The 20409-nt window shown below is 40.8% G+C and overlaps 1 protein-coding gene across 1 annotated transcript in view; it reads left to right on the forward strand.

The window, feature by feature from the left end:
• Positions 1-20409, forward strand: part of ALK (ALK receptor tyrosine kinase) — a 306102-nt gene that overhangs the window by 219112 nt on the left and 66581 nt on the right. Inside the window, exons 6-8 of the mRNA XM_077781748.1 lie at positions 8160-8291; positions 15773-15904; positions 16843-16943. Coding sequence (XP_077637874.1) covers positions 8160-8291; positions 15773-15904; positions 16843-16943 — 365 coding nt within the window. The remainder of the gene's footprint in view (positions 1-8159; positions 8292-15772; positions 15905-16842; positions 16944-20409) is intronic.

Raw genomic sequence — 20409 nt, forward strand, 5'->3', positions numbered from 1 at the left:
GCTTCTGCTTCTACCTGGAGCAACAATTGCTCTTCCACTGTGGGGCCACTGCTTTGCACAGGAAGGGACTGGCTGTGGTGGGAGGATGAGTCCCACTCTGCTGAGAGGGACCACATGTGCATGCTCAGGGCTGTGCTGATTTGTGATATTTCACCCGCCACCCCCAGGAACCCATCTGTAGTAAGGCAAAAAACCTTAATACTGCTGACAGCTAAAGCAGAGAGACTGCTTAAAACAGTTACAGAAAGAGAATTGCATTTTAGGAATGAAACATCTCATTCCTATCTAAAATGCTGTTTGAATACAGTTAAGTCTTGTACCTTTGTTTGTGTTTTTCATGACCATACATATGAATATACCTCTGTTGTTAACTAGATTGGCAATGCTAAAAGAGAGCTTGCTGAGTTGCTGCTATTGCAGGGTTGATGGAGAGGTTATATCTCACCTGTGGAATCAGCTCTTGATGAGCTATGAAAATATTCTCCAGTCTCTTCTTTTTCCTTGAATCTGGGCATCTTCAGTCCAGCTGGTACAGGAAGCAGCAGGAGTCAGAGAGATCATCTGGTCTGGGCAATTTACAGGCTCATTTACATGATTGAAATTGGTTGACAAGTAACTCAGTTTCCTCATCTTTAAAATGTTATTGAGGTTTGTGGTTCTTCTTACTGTTCTGTTTGTAGAACCAAGAATTGAAAAAACATCTGCAGTGTATAGTGTCAGTGTTGGTTGTGCTTGGAAGTGCAGAACTGGAAGAGGCAAAGGTAACACTTACTTTAATAATTGGAAATGGATTTGAACTAAGCCTCCTAAGAAGCAAAAGGTGGAAAATTACATGTATTTCCTGTCTAATCAGCTCTTACAGTTTCCCCGAGAGGCACACATGAGGTTTGGAAGTGCAATTTTCATATCTTTTCTCCAGCAGCCTTGTTTTAGTCCACATTCAGTTCTGTGTCTGATGCTGAGGTAGGACCAGTGCTAAATCTGCTCCTGTTGTCTGTAAATAAGCTTACAGATCTTAACCACCTCATGAATTTGTCAGTGCCCGCTGCATGTGGCAAGCAGCATTCATCTTTCGGTGAGCCAGCAATCAGTCTGCTGGTGTTTTCCATGGAAAGATTGCTCCCTGGTAAGAGCTGTTCTCCAAGCCTATTCAAACCTAGAAAAGTCTGATGGGAATAATAGAGCTAATAATAGAAGTTGGAACTTTTTATTTTCCCTCTACAGGATATTAATTTTGAAAAATTCACAGGAGGTCACAGAAAAGGGTTTTTTAGCTTTGTTTTAGTGGGGATATTTTTGAGGTTTTTTCTTTTAACCAACTGCTTACTGTTACAAATATATAGCACTCACTTGTTTTAGGAGAATCATGAAACCTAGGGGAGAGGTTTTTTTGTTGGTGTTTTTTTAATCTCACAAAGATGCAGTGGCACCTAGAAAGATGCAATTGTATCTGAAAGAAAAGGAAAACAAACAGCAAATGCAGCCTGATATTGAAACAAGGGCAATGAAAAGCCAGCAAAATAAATGAGATTTGGGATTTTAATAAAATTACTCTATCCCACTGGATTATTCAAAGTCAGAATGTTCATATTTATGGATGAAAGCCTTAAAGATCTACTGTGTTAGACGAAATTTTAAAAAGGTCCAATGTCTATGTATGCACAGTATTTCATACAATAAGTATTCTCCATCTCTTTTGGCCTTTTTCAATTTAGTAGATGCCACAGAATATGTAGGTATCACTGTAAGATGGAAAATCACACTTTCATTATAAAGTTCACTGCTGCTGTTCACTGTTACTGTTAATTTTTGGATGTGCAGTTGGAGCTGTTTATTGACTGGTAACAAATCACCAGAAAAATATGTATGTTACCATGAACCCTACCAAAAAAAAAAAAAAAAACAAAAGAAGCAACTATATTTTGTGCAGAATTAAGTTCTAGGGGAAAACATTATCATGTCATGTACTGCACTCAATGATTTTTTTGTCATCTCAGGAACTATAAAGACTCTCAGCCAACTTTCCTAATTGAAAATTGAGAAAGTGTGAAATCCATCCAGCTTTCTCATTCCACATTCTTATTTCATTATAGTTTTTTAAGGAAGCTATTTTTTCTCTTTAAATTCAGGGAATATACATCACACCAACACTATTGTTGGGAAGTCATTCAGTCAAAAGGTAGGAAAAACAACTAGACTTGTTCAAAGACACTTCTGAGAGAACACAGAAGGTCTGGATAGTCTGAATGCTGCACAACTCTGGAGAGAGCTCTTGCTACTGAAAATGTGGCAGTGAGCAAGTGCCAACTCCTCAGGTGTGCTGAGAGGTCTCTTCTGTGTAAGCAATCCTGCTGGCATTAGGCAATGCTGAAGGAGCAGATGTTTAAAATTTCTGTACTAAACACAGCATCCCTACTTTGAAGCAGTGGAGATGGAAAGCACATTAGAACTGAGCTGGGCAAATTATCGGCATGAGTGTGTTCCAAACCAGTAAGTTTCCTCTTGAGTTTCCTGCCCAACATTTTATTTTTGTCTTAATCCAAGTGTTTTCAAATTTATGGGGTTTATGACAGCATTACTCATGTGTTGAAACCCCTAAAGTCAGTTTTCTAATCAAGAATTGATTTGAATTTTTTTGTTCTGTGAGAATTTTGGGCATTTTTATTTTCTGGTTGGATACATTTTGAAATGTTGACATTGTCTTTGAGATGAAAACTCTATCTCTACGTGGCTCTAATGAGCAAGTTTTCTCTTCTTGTAGTAGCTCACTGTGGGAATGCTGCACCCTTAGTCTGCAGGGCAGGGAGTGCTCTCTCAATGGGAAGTTATTTCCTGCCCTCTGTCCTGCCTTCTTCAAAGGTGTGTTCATTTTCTACTGTAAACTATTCAAGCTGCACTGTGAAGACAGAGTAAATAATTTCCTTACAGGTTTTTTCATGCCTGTTATCATAGCATCTCAGTTCCTTACAAACGTTAATGAAATGAACATCACAGAGCTCTTGTGATGAGTTTATTCCCATTTATGTTTAGGAAGTGAAGTAAGAAGATTAAAGGCACTTTATGTAACTGGAAAAAATGGGTGAGTTTTCAGGCATTTACAATCACGGGCTGTTTTTTCTACCTGTAGCAGGTAGTCTAATAAAAAAGAGAACACTTCCTCCTACAAATGCATCCTTAGGCAATGAGAGTAACAATGCTGTTACAAATATTAAAGAAGGAATTATGAAGTTTTGACCAACTTTGATTGCCTGGTGTGAGAAACATGGAATCCAGTCTTTTTTTCAAAGCATTTTTGAGGACAATATGTTTTCCAAGCATTTCTCTCAGTGGTCTCGTTTGCAGCTGCAGCTACTCAGGTTCCTTGCTGGTCTGGATACAGGCATCCTGGGGTAGGTGTCTGGAAAACGAGAGCAGTGTAGCTTGCTGTGAAAGTTGTGATATATGTGATCTGCCCTGTATCATGTGGAGTTCAATGGTCATTTGCCAAGGATGGCTTCACTCCCCTCAAACATGAACTTACCTTTCACTTCTCTCGCTTTCTTTCCTCCTTTATTTCATAGCTTCCAACTTCTCTAATGGTGAAAGCATGAGTATTAGTGACTTGTATCAGTAGCAAATTTACTTTGTCCTTTAATATGGCTATCTTCAGCACAAAGTGAGCCAGCAGCCTTTGAATGTCTGTGCTGCTGGAGGAGTGGAGATAAAGAGTGAGGAAATATGTAGCCATCAGAAATGGGCAAGTCATGGAAAAATCAATAATCAGAAACTCCCCCAAATTCTCACTATCCTTTTATAGCTAGACAGAAGCTTTTCTGTTTTCACGCAACTTTTCCATCCCCCAAGTAATGTTTTTGTAAATATCCGAGTGAAAGCTTTGAACGCAAGCCAAAGGAGGGACAGGAGAAATTGAGAAGTTAATGACAAATACTTCTGACAGACACATCATCAACAAGGTTGTACAATCCCAGATTTTTAGTGACATTGCGTGGAGGCACTAAGCTGCAGCACTAGCCTATTGAAAAACATTTTTTAAGAGACGTAATCAAATAGTAGGAAACTTTGTGTCTTGAGAAGTAATGCATACAGTTAGATAAACATGATGGACTTCCATGGGTAGGTATTTTTTGCTACATATATCCAATTAAAAATGGAAAATTTTCACACTGTGGGCATACAGGGTCTTGCCTTGAGAACCACTGAAATAAACTCAACTCTGTACAACAGTGCTCCTTAAGGATAGCCCAGAGAGAAGCTGCTTGCTGGTAAAATGTGACAAGGCTATACATTTATCCCAGGTCTTTGGAAATTTTGCACAGTAGAAATGAGACAATTTTTAAACAGCAACCAAGTACTGTCCTAATAAGCTCTTCTGTTTTAATGTGTGCTCAGCAGGAGGACTTTACCTGACTGTGTTTGTCCCAAAAACATTGGTAGAATTAAAAATTATGGTCTAAGAAGTTGAATGTAGCATGTGAAGTTATAATTATGTTCAGCTTCATTAAACTCTGCATGATAATTAGCAGCATAGCCAGTTTGCCAGATAAGAGATATTTTTGTGGATGCCTGCAAGAATTTCTTCTTCATTCCACCTGGCCAAATGCAGTGGCAGGAAGGCAAAGTTTTCCCTATTGTAGTGATCAAACACCACGATCTTTCTGGCCAGGTTCCTCAGAGATAGACTCACCAGAGCCTGCCAGCACACTGTGATTTCTCTGCTGGCCAAGGGGTGGGGAAGGAGAGAAGAGGAAACCCAAGTCAGAGAAAATCTGCTGAGAATTGAAATATATCCCCTTGGGTCCCACAGTGTGAGCAGAAAAGTTGCTGATCCTGCATAAGTTAAGCCACGTGATTTTCCTCTTTCCATCCTGATAGAGGAAATAGAAAGCAAGTCCAAAAGCATGGGCAGTAAAGATCCCAGGCTGTCATTTGTGTTCAGGGTCTAGTACTGGATTTGAACACTGCCAGGGTTGGACCATGTTGAGAAGCAGGACCTGTGAGGTACAAAGTCAGCTCTTGTTCCCCACTGAGTTGTTTCTACTTTTCTACTTTCAATTTAGAGCCTGAAATGGCATTTATTTAATGCTGCTGTTTAAATAATGATTTATAAGGCCTCAAGCCAGCCGTGGTACAGCTTAATTACTGCTGTAATTTATGGATGCCACTGGCTACATAAACACTGCTGTAAATATAAAGGATGTCTCCCACCAATTTTACTCTGATACTTATTTGATACCATTAATTTTCCTTTCTTTACACTTCTGTGTGTGAGTTGAGGCCACTTCAGTGATCCAGGTCATTCTGGTTCACTTTGCCAGGAGTAATTGGGTCTGGGAACTGAAAAGATCAAACGTCTGTTTTTCTTGCAAAGTATTTTAATTAAAATTTGAGCTTCCTTGAGCTTGGGTGCAAACATCTGCATTAAGTGGTCCATTAAAAGGATTATTTGTATTTGGGCTTTTTTTGGTTATCTATTTGTTTTACTAGTTAATCATCTCCTTTCCCCAATTCATTTTGCCTTTGTGCTCACAGTAAGCAAGCAAACAAGATGGGAATAAATCATGCACTGTAACAGAGCCCAGCCATTCCCGGGGCTGCAGCTTTGCTATTTGTGTTCTCTAACCTATACAAGGAGCACGTATATATTGGTCTAATGCAAATCTGAGCTAATTCAAGCCCCGTCTCCACAGAGATGAATGAGCATGTAAATCTGCTGCTTTGTTTTGGAGGAATAGCTCCTGGAATTGCCTGATTCCCAGTTGCAACTGACATATTTCAAATACTACAGTCAGTTGGCTTCAGGAGATTTGTGCCCCTAGGCTGCCACAAAAAACACCTGGGAAGACAAGTAGGTTCTCTTGAATGCCTTGGTTCCATTATAATTAGTGTTAATGCAGTTGTGTGCTTGGAAAAGCGAGCACCTTTAAAAAGTTATAATTAATTGAGTAAACAGAACAACCCCATTGCCTACAATTACCTCTCCTCTGAATCTCTGTGTGTCTCTGCAAGCTGCTGGAGTAAAATATGGACATTGCTGAAAAGATTGCAGATGAACTGAGTGGGACATGAAAGCTCGTACTAAACATGGGGTTCAAAACCATCTGTGGGGCAATTCAGAGAGACAAGAATACTTCCAATTTTCAGTAGAACTTAAGGATCTTTTAAGAGTGTCATGATGTTGCTGACTCATGGAAGTGCTCTGGGACTTGTCTCCTAACTTTTCTTTGGGTGGTAGTTCCAACAACAGGGTGCTATTCAGGCTCACTGCATGTCCCTAGTAGAAGGAGTCACCTACTGAGTTACCAGAGTCCCTTCTCACAGCTTTGTAGTGCCCATTTGCACATGACCTGAGCCCCAAGTGTCTGGCTGGTGGCACATGAAGAGCTTTGCACCTCACATAGGTAAGGCTCTCAGCAGAGTCTCTGAGGGTGCATTTTTTGTAGGAAGTTCAAAACCAAACTTGGCAAAGCCAAGGAAGATGCCATCTCACTGCCTTGAACCCTCACCAAGGAGCCCACAGAAATTATCAGCAGCCAGCTCCAAGTTACTTGGTCTGTTTTTCCTGCAAAGCTTCTCCTCTGTAGTCATGCTTTGACCCAGACTGGAATACAAGGGCATTGTGCAGCCTGTATGTGGCAAGCCAGAATTGCTCTAAGGAAGGGAAAAAATCAACCTGACAATAACACAGAGCACCTTTTTCAGGTTCTATCATCCTTTATTAACAAAGTTTGGCATGTATTCCCCCCACTCTTGAATGATTTGCACCATAAAATAAGCTGGAAGAGAAATAGTGGTTGTTTTCCTACATGCTTCATTAATTTTTAGTTTTGGCAGGCAATATAAATAAAAATATCAAATGCATATCTAATTGAATTGCCAGTGATTTCCAACTCCCTGTAGTACCAGGGAACATGATGTAGCTGCACTGTTTAGTGAGCATGGATGAGTTAGGCAAACAATGACTTGCTCTGCCCAGAGGCTTTGGTTTAATCTGGAGCATTTATCCATTTAATATGAGACAGGGCAGTTACTGCTACAGTGGGGAATTCACAGCACAGATCTCTTTGTTCTTCCAGCCTTGTCTTCCAGCAGTGACTGGAAGCATGTCTCACCAAATTCAGAAAGGTGTCAGTGAACTGCACCCACACTCAGATTTTTGTGGAAGGAACTCTGGCATTTCTCAAGCTTAGACTCCTCCATACACACTGACTTCAGGATGTTACTGAACTAATTCCTGCCTCCTTCAGGTGTCTGATCTAGATCATGGGCCTCTTAAAAAAAAAAGATTAAAAAAAAGAAGGCCTTGTCCTAAGTATCATCTCAGAGGACTTGGGATGAGAGAATTCCTACAGTAAGGAAAATTATATTTGTCGGGCTACTTGATATCTGACTTCTCAACTCAAGGATATCAAGTGCCTCTGGAAAAGAATGGTTCTTAGAGAAAATTGCTCAGAGTGGATGATACTGACCTCTAATTGTAATGTTTGATAACCTCATTTCATAAGAGATGTCTCTTTTGACCATTGCTGGATGTCTTTTGATGTTTAGCACAGATAAAATGAACTGGTGGCTTCTGTCTCTTGGTAGATGTAATCTGCTGTGGGCTCCCTGACTCAAGGGAGTGCAGGAATAGGCACAGAATAGAAAGAAAATTACAAGTAGAGGTTCAACTATTTTGTCTCCTGCAGAGAATGTGATAACAAAGTACACCCAAAACAAAGGTAATGCATGGTTCCAGGAGAGCATGATGAAAGCTTGTGCTCTTTCTAGATCCTGTAGCCATGTTACTCCTGAGCTAGACAGAAAGGCTATCATCCTTCAGGACTGTCAGTGCAGCAGTAAATTCACACACAATTAAAAACCTATCATGTGTATTTTGTTGTTCTTGAGAAGTACCAGAGCAGGGTGCAGGATTTTAGCCCTCCAGAGGTCAAAGCTGCCTTCCACATTATAGCACCTAAAAGGCCTGGGGAATTTCTATTAGGTGGACTATTACACATTTGACAAGATTAAATAGGTCAAAAAACTACCAAGTAAGTATTGAATTGAGAACATTTCACAAGGTGTTCATCCCTTCAGTGTTATGCAGGATGCTATGACCTGTTGGTTGAAAGGAAGGCAATTTGTTATCTGAAGTGTTTTTGTTGTTTTTTTTTCTCTAGGATCTGCTTCTCTCTCAAAAATGGCTCTGGAGGGTTCTTTCAGCTGCTGGAATGGAACAGTGATCAAGCTGGGTCAAGCATGTGACTTCATCCAGGACTGTGCTGAGGGAGAAGATGAGGGAGATATGTGCAGTGAGTAAATCCTAACCCCCAGGTTGTACCATCCTTTTCCAGAAATATTGATTGGTTTGAACTTTAATGTCTGAGACTTCAGCAGTAACAGACTCATTTGGTGCTATCAAAAGACCTGTATCCCCCATAGCAGATGCCATTTCCTGGATGTCTGCCTGGAGTGCACCATTTGATATTTCTGGGCTCTCCAACATCAGTTCTGCAGCAGCTTCTTAACATGCTCTTGGTGCTTCATCCCTTCCAGTGTCCTGATCAAAAATGCAAAGGAAGTATAGCCTGAATAGCTAGATGCCTTACAGAATTACGAAATGTGTAGTTGGTTAGAGCCTTTAATCAAAATGTAGTGCAGCATGTGGCAGAAGGGGAGAGGAAGGAGAAAACTTCTAAGATGAAAAATGAGTAGAGCCAGTAGCTTGTCTTTGACCAGCTCCTGTGTCTTTGTAATTCCTCTGGTTTTCTACCCTCTCTTCAAGAGTCAATAGTCGATAACATACAGCGGAAGATAGATAGCAGCCTGAGTTTTCTAAGAAATTGCTGTGCCTGAGTACTTTCAAAAATGTGCTGTGGAACTCATATACTTTAGGAACTTCCTTAGACTATCTTGAAGGTGCCTTATCACTTTTTCTATACCTCTGTGCATTCTACCTGCAGCATCTGCCAGCCTACAAACAGTTAGGTAGGTTGTCAGCTGTATAGTTGTCTACAGGGCAAATACATCAAGAAAAATAAATATTGAGAGTTTATTATTCTAAGTATATGTGCCACAGCTGATCTGGCCTGTGGGCTGTTGCAATAGAACTGTGTTGATTTGGTATGTAAAAAACATGATTGCTGTTTCTAGCAAGAACTTAAATGTTGAGTGATATGCAACTTCTAGCAGATTTCACTTCTGCTAATAAAGAAATATAGTTACAGACTTTATTGGTGTGGAGAACATTTGTTTGACCTGGGATCATCTAGGAAACTAGTTAAAAGCTTGAAATTGCAAGCTTCTCCATCATTTTAGACATTGTTGCAATTTGAAATTATATTCTTTAATGACACACTCAGCGGACATTAAATTCACAGGAACAGTGTCAGCACTGTTGACTTGCAGATTCTTAGAACAAATAATGCTTCATATTAGTAATATTGAAACGTTATTTCCATCTAGGACATTTAAAATAGAACTCTAAACTCTCTTAATGTAATTTCTGTTGTGTTCTACTCTATAATTTAAAAAAGGTTGAGTGCATTTTCATTTCCTTGGAACTAGAGTAGCATCATTTACCCTCAACTGTATGCCCAGACACACTTTGGTGCCCATGTGCCATAAGTGGCTCTGCCTTGTGGGAGTCATCCCAGGGGGAAGAGAGAGGTCACAAGGTGGAGTTGTACTAATCCGTGATCTCAATAGCACCATGGGATGGGGCAGGCCTGGAGGAACGTGTTTGCCTGGTATTTTCAGACCCTGGGTGCACTTGTGGTGGGTCTGTTGTTCATATTCACATATCAGGGCGAATATGAGGGTGGCTCTGCTTTTGTCCCTTGCTGCCACCCTATACCCCATGATGAGCCCAGTGGAAAAACAGCCTCTTTGGCATATGCTATCCACAGGGCTTGGTTTGGTTGTCTTTTCTCCCTCTGTTCATCTGTAGCAGTTTCCACAAGGCAATATGGCACTTGCAGCTGTGTTGGCAAAGGAATGTACTGAGAATGTTGGTGAGAAAATATAAAAAGCAGAAAATATTTAGCCAGCTCTTTAGCAGAGCATCACTCTCAGCTTGAGGGGACCACATGGCTTGCATTCACCCATAGGTACTGGAAATGGGAATTCTTACTTCCTGCCAAAAGGTCCAAAAAGCACTATCTTCCACTCAAGGAACAAAAAGCATGGTTTGCCTGAGCAAGAGCCCAGGCTGTGGATATGCCTGCTTATCCACCTACAAAGCTGCTCAGTTCTACGGCTGATCCTTCTGCTTCTGCTTCTTTACACTGCTGAATATTGTTGGCATATGATTTCTTACACAAAACAGAAAAGTGATCTAATGTTTGAGGTGTCAGATATATCTGAGTGGCAGCCTAACACAAAACATATGTCATCTTTCAGCATTTTAGTTGTCATTTTACTCCTGAGCAACACAGATATTTTCATCAGCTTTTTGCAAGTGTGGTAAAAACTGATTCAGATTTATCAAGCAGAGAAAAAGGTTTCCCAAATGGTTCTGCTTAGACAAAAGAGCTGTCAGAAAAAGATGAGCTATGCTCAAAACTGAGGCAAGAGGTTTTAATAATGCCATTATCAAAGGCTTCTATCTTTGAGCTTCAAGGAGGTGTTGGAGTTTTTTGCTTTTCACAGTCTTTTAGCTTTACAGGTATTGATTGGTTTTATTATGATTTTAATTTTTTTATCTAATAATTTGAATTTTGTTCCTGTCTTAGCTGAAGAGATCTCTCTACAGCCTGCTGTTTGCTAACATCTCTTTACTTATTAATGGCCAATGAAACATCATGGTGCTTGTTCTGCTCTGCAACCAATTAGTCCGTGTAGAAATTGTAAAAACAGAGAAGGATGATCCCTAGAGAAAAGCGTGTTTGAGTCATAATCAGATATCCTTGCAGGAGTAAAAGACAGCTTCAAAGAGGCTGATGAGGGATGAGAGGCTGAGCTGCTCATGTTTGTTGACTCAGGATCAGACATACAGATTCACCAGCCTGATGGAAGTGCCACACTAGAAATTACTTTGCAGAGCATACACTGCAGACACACATTAATACTTCAGATAGCACTGGTGGTGTGTCTCTGCTAGTAAATTCATGCCTTTCCAGATACAGAAACTACACATGGCAGCCACCATGGCAGGCTTTGACTCAAGGTTTCTGCTGAATTCATAAATTGAAAGATAGATTCCTCTATAAAAGTACTTTTTTTAATGGTCTAATAGCTGGAGCTGGGTGCCTCTGAAGAGCAACCTTGAACAAGGCCCTAGTTGATTATACTCAAGCAATCTGAATTCCCCAGCCTTCATGTGACTGTTTGGACCAGTTGTCCCCCATGTGAGGCTCTGGGAGCTCTTCCCATTCTTCATTGTGTCCCTTGCTTACCTCAAGGTAGGATGTGTCTTTTTTCCAAGGTTGCCACTTCTGTTAATGAATTCCTTATCTTCTGTCTTGAACCAGCTCTAGGGTTTTCTCATATTTGGCTGAGTGGAAAGTTCAGCATATCTGGTGAAAGCTCACAGCTTGTGCCTTAAGCTTCAACAAATTTATCTATTAATTCTAAGCACCAAATTCTATATAAGTAGTTTACCAAATCACTCAATATATGGATAGAACTTACTGCAAGAAACCCCAATGTACTTTGTCTTACTGTAATAATCACATGTAATATATTTTGTGTGGTACATGACAGACATGAAAACTCAAATTATTTATTAACACAAATGGGCAGGGCTCTGTTTTACGGAAAGGTGAATTTGTTTTAGCAGTTTTGCACTTCTCTTTGTAGTTAACAGTATCTGGGATTTTGGTTAAATAATCTTTCATTGCAGGGCAGCAAGTAAGGGCGAAAGTTAAAACTTTACTGAAAAGGGATGCATATGATTCTGGCTAGTCCAAAACTATTTTACTTTCCGTGACAAATTCAGGAAAAGATTCATCCTTGGAAAATATTGGCTAATCAGTCCAAGCATGTTAGGCAAGTAATGCATATATTCTAAAAAGAGTAAAATTTTAAATAATGGAGGTGTTAGTAGTATATTTATTATCTAGAAACTCAGAATTTCTAGGATTCACTCAGGAAAAAATTAACCCAAGACTGGTTCTTATGTGAATTTGAACCCATATTTTCTGTTTCCATAAGGAGTTTCCAAGTTTGTGGTCTGGAGTTCTGGTCTAGTTGAGAAGAAAATGGTTACCCAAGTCTTTCCTGAGGTTGCGCTTCCACATTTTATGAATTTTAGCTGCAACAGGAAGTAATGTCTTCTTTATCTTTCAAATAAATCTCATAATCACTTGGTTATATGGTAATTTTCACTCTGCTTCATTGAATCTTTAAGGATGTTAAACACTTTAGCAGGTGAGATAAGGAAGTGTCTGGTTCCTGAAAGGAGCGACTCAGGCTGTGTTGGAGGACTGCATGCACACATCAGTCAAAAGGCAGCTAGGACAGGAACCTGTAAAATTTGATTTTCAGATAATGTGGTGGAGTGACCAAAAATGCTTTGATAATCATTTCTAAAGGGGTCAGTTTGGTTTCCAGGCAAAACTGTGTGAGAAAATTGTGGGATTTGTTTTTATCCAGATACAGCCCAGCAGAGTCTTCCTGCAAGCAAAATGGTGAAGCAGCAACCTGTTGCCAGGCCCTGCTATGCTCTTAAGGTTTCTATCTTGCATGCACTAATCCTTCTGCTTCTTTCTTTATCAAAATCTGTACTTATAGAAATGAATTCTAACCTCTGGCAGTTTTGAGCTCAGCAAAGCCATCTGCCATTAAAGGATAACTCTGCTGACTGTTGAAAAGTATTTTCATTTTTTATGCTTCATTTCTGGTAGAATTTGGCTGGCCAACTTTGCTAACACAGATGCAATCATTGAAGCAAACTCATGTTTAAGATTCCTGTAATTCTTTAAATTGAGTAGCTGATCTGTTTGGCTTCTGAGATTTCCTCCTAAACTTGGTAAAGGTCCATACATACAGAGTACTCTTTAATGCTTTTGTTCTTTATAATACCAGTTTTTAATTTCATCTAGAAGCTTAAATTGTAGTATCTCATTGATTTACACCTAATTTTGAAGGAAGAGATTACTCCATCTGCTGTATATATTATATCAGTTATTAATTCTCTTGCTATTAACGGATTAAAAATCTGAGTTAAAAATAACTTATTTAGGTTTTTCATGAAAGGTATTTAATTCTGAAGGCTGGAAAATATTTGGTTAAAGGCAAGTTTAGTATCCAACAGTTTTTCCCTGCTTGCCCACCTACATAAAAGGAGAGACTCTTACATTCTCAGACTGCTTCATTTTCACTGGACTGCTCTGTTCTCCATCTCTGCTCTGGGTGCCTCCGAAGAGCAACCTTGAAAATGTCCCTGGCTGATTATACTCAAACAATCTGAATTCCCCAGCCTTCATGTGACTGTTTAAACCAGTTGTGCCCCATATGAGGCTGGGAGAGGGGGTGCCACAAACCAAATAAAACCGACCTTATTAACATAAGTTAACAACATAAGTATGACACAAGTTGTATCTTAATCTTACAAAAGCCTAAATCTTCTGAGGCTTTTGTCTCTGGGATTAATATCCAAAATTGCAGGTTTCAGTACAAGAACCCCTGCCCTCTAATTTCCATGATTTTCCAATAAAGTCAGAGCAGCTTCCCCTCATCAGTGAAGTGTCTGTGCTAACATGAGTCTCAACCACAAACGCATGAAATGGAGAAGTACAGGTTGGAGAGAAGTGGTACTCAAAGAGGTCTCTGTGGAGTACCAACACATGGAATCACAGGTGCTGTACATATTCAAGGTAAGAAAGAGCAGCAAAGAAAATGCACCCAGGGCATGAGACATCTGAAAACTCATAAAACATTAATTTGGGAAAAGGGAATGAAATATTCTGTGAAAGTAATAGGTTTGTATTTATGCCCTTACTTGTTCATTGACAGTGAGCTTTCCCTGGCCTTCAGGCAGGGATTGCTGCTTAGATGACTCCTCCTGCTTCTCTGACTTGTTTACAACATCCTAGATAGCAAATGGCCATGACATGAATTCAGCTGGACACCGAGCCAAGCTGTTTCTGTAGGAACTCAGGGCACATTATAATTTGTCATTTTCTTTGTATCCCAGCCTCAGGCTGCGCAATGAAATATAATCAAGTTCTGCAGAGGGGTGAAACACAGGGAAGTAACTCTCTGCTTAACAGCTTCACATTTAAAGTCTAGGCTGAATGAATTTAGAGATTTTTTAAAAGGAAAAACTTGAAAAGGCCCTAACTTCAGTACAGGTTTTGATTTTTTCATAACAGGTTTAGATACGTGCACAAAATACCACTAAAATGTGGCTGTTGTCTCAATGTCAGGTTCCAGGTCCAAAACTAGCCCTACTAAAAAGTTACAGATAGAGGATTTAGAGGATTTGTTTCACTTTCCGCTGACAAGTGAGTTGTGATTCAGGTCCCAGAAAATCAAATGTTTGTGGTCTAGATGCTGCAGTTTTGTGTTCCACAGTTGTTTTCTCTGGGTGCACCAAGGAACGCATGCATGTGCCAATGACAGTCAAAAGCCATGCAATTTTCTTTTGAGGTGTGTGAGTCAAAGCTGGGGCATGTGGGCAGGTATTTTATTGATCTGAAATCTCAGCCAGGGGATCTGCTGGTACTTAAACATTTTGAATGATCTGGAGCTTGAATACTGGTGCCTCATTGTCTGACAGTCTCTTTATAAATATATATTTTCAGGTGGAAAAGAAATTAATAATCGCAACAAATTATATGTTCGAGAGCCTCCTCTTCTCATAGAGGAGCTATTGAAATTACTGGTATCAATTGACCAGAAGATAGAAGTTTGTGGTCTATCCTACTGTTTGTAAATGAAGAAGTTTTTATTCTGATTTTGTCAAACAGTTAAAAGTAAAAAAAAAAAAAAAAATCCTGGATATGTGTTTGCACATAAAATTTCATTTTTATCTTTCAAATTTTAACATATTTAATGTATAATTCTCCTTTCTTGGAGCAAAAAGAGCAATACTTTACACCCTCTGTAAGCATAACTTGCAGTTGTAGGTAGAGAAGTAAAAGGAAGGCAGGAGATAACCTTCTGCTTTGAATGGGACTACTACTGCTTTAAAACTGGCAAATTTCAAGGCAAAAAGCTAATAGAGCTCTATTCTTTGGAGCTGGAAACTGAAATCCTAAACTAGTGACAGAATGGGAGTCTGGATTAAAATAAACAATCCTCTTTCATCTCATGGAAGAGACTCACAGGTGAAAAAAGTGAAGCACAAAAGGAATCAGTGCTTTACCTGAGGCCACATCAGTGTTCACAGAGAGAAGAGATCATGTTGCTGAGCTGGGCTGAGTAGAAATCAGAACTGAAAGGGAGGGAATCTTGTAGGGAAATTATCCCTCTCCAAGATTTCCCCCTGTGGGTCTGCAGAAGCAATGCTTAGGAAAGTAATCTCCAAGATGTGACCTTGAGCGAGCTGTCAGCTGCAAAGCTGAGAGCCCAGGCATTTAGGAGACCCCCACGGTGTGTAGTGAGATGTGTCCTCTCACTGGGGTTTGTCAGGGTGTGTGGGGAGTCACAGCCACACTCTGGGGGTTGTTTCTCTCTGTTTCTCCCTCCCCATGGTCAGGCACGTGCAAGATTCCACATGAAAGGACTGAGGAGCTGGGAATGCCCTGGCCAAACTGGGTTGGAACAGTCACTGCAGCTCCTGTGTGAGCCCAGGACCTACTCCCCAGCTCACTGGCTTCTTCTGTCTGTGTGCCTTTCCCTCTTGCAGGAAGGCTTCCCTCTGGCTTTTACTGCTCCTTCGAAGAAGGGGATTGTGGCTGGATGCCAGGCTCCTCCGCGTCCCATCCTTCTCCGTGGCGCATCGGAAGCGCGGAGCGCAAGCGTTTCCCTTCCATAGAAGGTGTGTGAGAGCAAACTGTAAGTGTGGAGCACAGAGAGCTGAAATGATACACACATGGTGAGGAGAGGGAATGAAACGCAAGGCAAGCTTTCCTGTGTACTTACATTTTCAGCCTCCAGTGAAACAGATCCCAGCTTTCTACTCTCAATTGCCATCTTTCCACTCTGAGTGCTTTGAGCAAAACTGTCCTGCTCCCTTTTCATCCTGAGGGTACAAAGGGGTACCTCAGTCTCCAACGCTGACACCAGATACAGATTTTTACCCCTTCTAAAAGACTTTATACCAAATGTTTATCTGCCTGATCCTCTACCATACTGATCTGTTTTTTTCTTCCTGATTTTCCTATTTATTTTCTCTATTTTTCTGTACTGCTGTTTTTTTCCCCCTGCTCATATCCTATTTTTTCTTCTCTTTGCTTCATGATCCCTTGGGCTGCACTTTTATGTACAATTACTATGTAACTGGTTCTCCTACCTAAATGCCAGTTTCTAGTCCTTCCTATATAAACAGTTGAAGGCTTAAGCTGCTGAGACAAAACCCAATACTGCCCTTGTTCCTCTTGTTAACAGAAATTATTCAAGTAGCAAAGAGCTGTACCTGTATTTTTATTTGGTTTTGGTCAAGATAAATTCTTTTCTTTCAAGTTATTTTTTGTTCATAAAGGATACACTTTATTATTTGCCTTGCAAGGAGGGTGAATTTGAAGTCCTGGAGCAACAGAAGGTAGCAATGGGGGTAAGGTGGACAGACTCATGTGGGTACCAAGTCTGTTTGTTGGCTAAGTGAAGCTGCATCCATAAGAAATGGAAAAAGCCTTCTGCTTCCTGGAATTCCACTGTGGTAGGAGCAAGCTAGCATAGGCTTGGGACAGGTTTCACAAATCCTGAAACCCTAAGGTGAGTGCTGCTGTTTGACCTTCTTCCTTCTCTTTCATCCAGGTTGTGCACTCCTCCTTAACACCAGCAAGGCACCAGCAGTAACAAAGACTGTCATGACCAGCACAGCATTTCCAGCTCCTTTGAGGAACTCCCCCTGTGAGGCAAGTCATAATGTCTTCTTTTCTTGTGCAATTTACAGAGCTTTTTTTGTGTGTTTGACTCAGGTTTTCAAATATAGGTACTAGGTCAGTAGCAAGGCAACCACTGTCTCTGGTTTTATTTTCTATAAAACATACTTATTTATGCCCACTGTATAAGGGAAAGCTATGGTTATCTGCTTGAATGCCACAAAATGTGCTTTGAAAAAACTATCAGATCCTGTCCTCATTACATCACATGATATATTACAATCTTCATAATTAGGTGTGTATGCTGTGAGGGTAGGGCAGCCAGCATTACATAAACAAAGAGAGGAAGAATCTTACTGCATGAACAAGCATTATATTTGCAACATCCAAGACAGAGTATGCTTCGGGACTGCCCCTGAGCCATTCAGAAAAAGCAGTACATGCTTTCTCTAGCACAACTGGGATTTGGGCTGGCAGCTCTTCATACTGCTGCACTTCAAACCTACCAATCCTCATTCATAGGAGTGCTGAAGTTAGCAGCAGCAGAGAGAAATTAATCCAGAATGGAGCCAGGTTCATATTCAAGCAGAAAAACTATAGACAGTCGCAAGACATCAGCTTAAGCTGACAACAAGGCATGCCAGACAACCTTGCTCATGGTTGTAATTTCTGACTCAGTTGTATTTAACCCTAAAAGTGCAGCTTCAGAAAGATGACCTGTCTGCATCTTCTTATTCTGTAGCTTCACAGATTGTAGAGCCACTAAGATTTATTTCTGACTTATGGCTTTGAACCATGCCTAGTGAGTTAAAGCATTTCACATCTTCACAGTCACTCAGAAATCTCCCATAAGCTTCTGGATCCTGGAGCAGAGGGATTTAGGAAAACTGATACTAATGAAGTGCAGCTGTTTGTTCTTTGAGCACTGAATAGACAAAAGAATCTGTTCCAGTGATCTTAAAATGCAGAAAGGACAAGGGATGTGTTAGAAAGTTCTCTGGAATGAAACTACACAGAAGAAGGTGTTTCTTTGCCTTAAGGTTTGTTTTAGGTTCACTTCTGTTGGATATCTCAGTTCATACAGCAAAGCGCCTCTGGTTTTGCTCTCTTGATATATTCAAGTTCTCTGTCTTTGAAATATATTCTACCTTGTTTTTCCTCCCATCTGTGACAAAGGCAGGTTCTGAATATTTTAAGGCCTTGTTCTGCCATGGACCAGCAAGAACAAGTGTTTTTCATAATCCACCCGACACAGGAATCACAGTGAATGATTTCCCCAATATCTGTGTATTTTTTTCCTTGTGTATACAACACTGCAAATAATTAAACTTGCCGTCGGGGGAGAAGCTGCCATGTATTTCATCTGCTCACATGCCATCCCACCTTCGTCACTCCCCTTGGCACCTAAAAGGCATCCGGACGCATCCAGCGTTGCAGCTGTCGGTAATAAAGAGTGAAGGAGTTTTGGCAAGGGTTTTGTCTCTTGCTTTTCATATAGTGTAAAAGCTTCCCTTCTCAGTGGATCCCTGGTGGCTTCAAATTCTATTTTACTGGAACAATCTGTCTGTGCAGAGAATAATTTAATTCCGCTTCTCAACACAACAGAAGAGGAGAAAGGAGATATGCCTCCCTATGCTCTTATTCCTCCAATAGGTGCCAACAAACTTCCTAATAGTGAAAATATAGTCAGAAAAGAGGCTGTGAAAATACTGTAATGCTCTCCTGTATTTTTTCACCCTCAACCACTTTGTGATTGAACTGGCTTAAGTTCAGGCACTAAAAGATGAGTTTTCTTTTACCTGTCACCGCTGACAGCTTTACCTGGCATGTCACAGCTGGGGCAGATTTGCTGGCAGCTGAAATCCCACAGAAAATACTAAAAATTCATGTTGCAAAGGGATCTCAGCAAGTGTGTGTGTGAATTAGACTCATTTATTCTTCCACCATCAGATCCAGCCATAAATCTGCCCTTCCTTTTGTATTTGATCCAGCTCTCATGATCCTTTAGGTATCTTCTTGCTCTCCTGAGAGCAACAAGGAGGTCAGCAAACATCCCCAGTTTGATAATTTTGACTCCCCTCTCTTCTCCCCTGCTGCATGGAAGCTGTGGAGCACCTGCTGTTCACTGCAGTTATTACTTTTTCCCCTTATCCCCTAATTTTCTTTTATCCAGTCATGTTAGACCAATCACACCCACCGCAGCAGAAGCTGACACCCTGCTTTTTAGCCTGAGGCGTTCATAGGAATTAATTACTTCAGCCTCAGCATGAGGAACCTTACCTGCCACAGTGCCATTTACCAGGCTGGAGGATTCTGGGGTTTGGCCAGGGTTTCCATGAAAGCAGAACTCAAAGCTGATAAGGAAGCAGTCCACAGTGGGTACCAGCCACAAAAAGTTTCTAATGCTTCAAGGTTGTTTCTCCTCCCTGAGTGTGGCTGTTTAATCTTACATTGTGGCAGACTGGAAAAGGAGGTGAGTGACCAGCCTGGTCAAAAGACCTTCCCTGCTGAGGTTCTGGGCAGCTGTATGCAGTGGTGTTGGTGTTAGCATTTGGAGACACCACAGCATGGATGAGCGTAGCATATGAGGTGTCACTGAGTGCAGGACTGGTGTGACACCCCATCTTTGTGCTCCCTGCAGCCTGAGCTCAATCCCCAGGAGCACAGGGCTGCCTGTCCTTCCCATTCCCTGCGGGAGGCTCCTTGTTAGCTCAGGAAGGGAAATGTCAGCCTCACCCACTCTGCACTGCCCCACATGCATCAAAAGGTGGGAAAAGGATAAAAATGTACACAGGAGATACTGTGATAAACACAACCTGTACTTTCCCACACTTGGGATTGGCCCTAATGTGCCTTGCGCTTTGTGTATAGCTTTGTATTGGACTTCACTCCTGTTTGTTTTGAGCAGCCTTATATTTTCATTTTCTTTGTTCTTTAGTGATTTTGGCAGGTCAGAGCAGTCAGTTTGTGATGCTGCCCTTTATTCTTGGTTCAGTTAGTTTTTCTCTTTCCTTTTGTTGTTTTATTAAATCTTGGCTGGAGTATCCTGGCTTCAAAGAATCTCTCTTGCTTGCAGTCCAGACAGCCTTTGTTATCTTTTTCATGTTGCACTTTCAGTAGAGCCCTTTGCTTGTTGACCCCTTTAAGTCTGTGTTTAAAACCCACTCTGTATGGAAGAGGGAGACTGTAGCACTTCTTCTAAATCCTGGGTGAATGCAGGAAGTGGTTCACATAGTCCATGAAGTGATGCTCTATTACCCTGAAGTAGCCAGAGAGGGGAGATGCAACAAAAAGCTCAGGAAATACTTCTGGAACCAAACAGTCACAGTAATCAAGAGTGAAAACCTTTTAACCCACATGTAAAAGTTCACTGGAAGCAAAGCATGTGAAATTGAGCATAGGAACACGTGTAAAGTGCAAAGAATTAAGCCAAACAATAGCCTGATTGAAAGGCAGAGTTTTTAGAGCTCGAGCAGTAAAGCACAGCATCATTTGCCCC

The sequence above is a fragment of the Lonchura striata genome, chromosome 3, assembly GCF_046129695.1.
Source record: "Lonchura striata isolate bLonStr1 chromosome 3, bLonStr1.mat, whole genome shotgun sequence".
Lineage (NCBI taxonomy): Eukaryota > Metazoa > Chordata > Aves > Passeriformes > Estrildidae > Lonchura > Lonchura striata.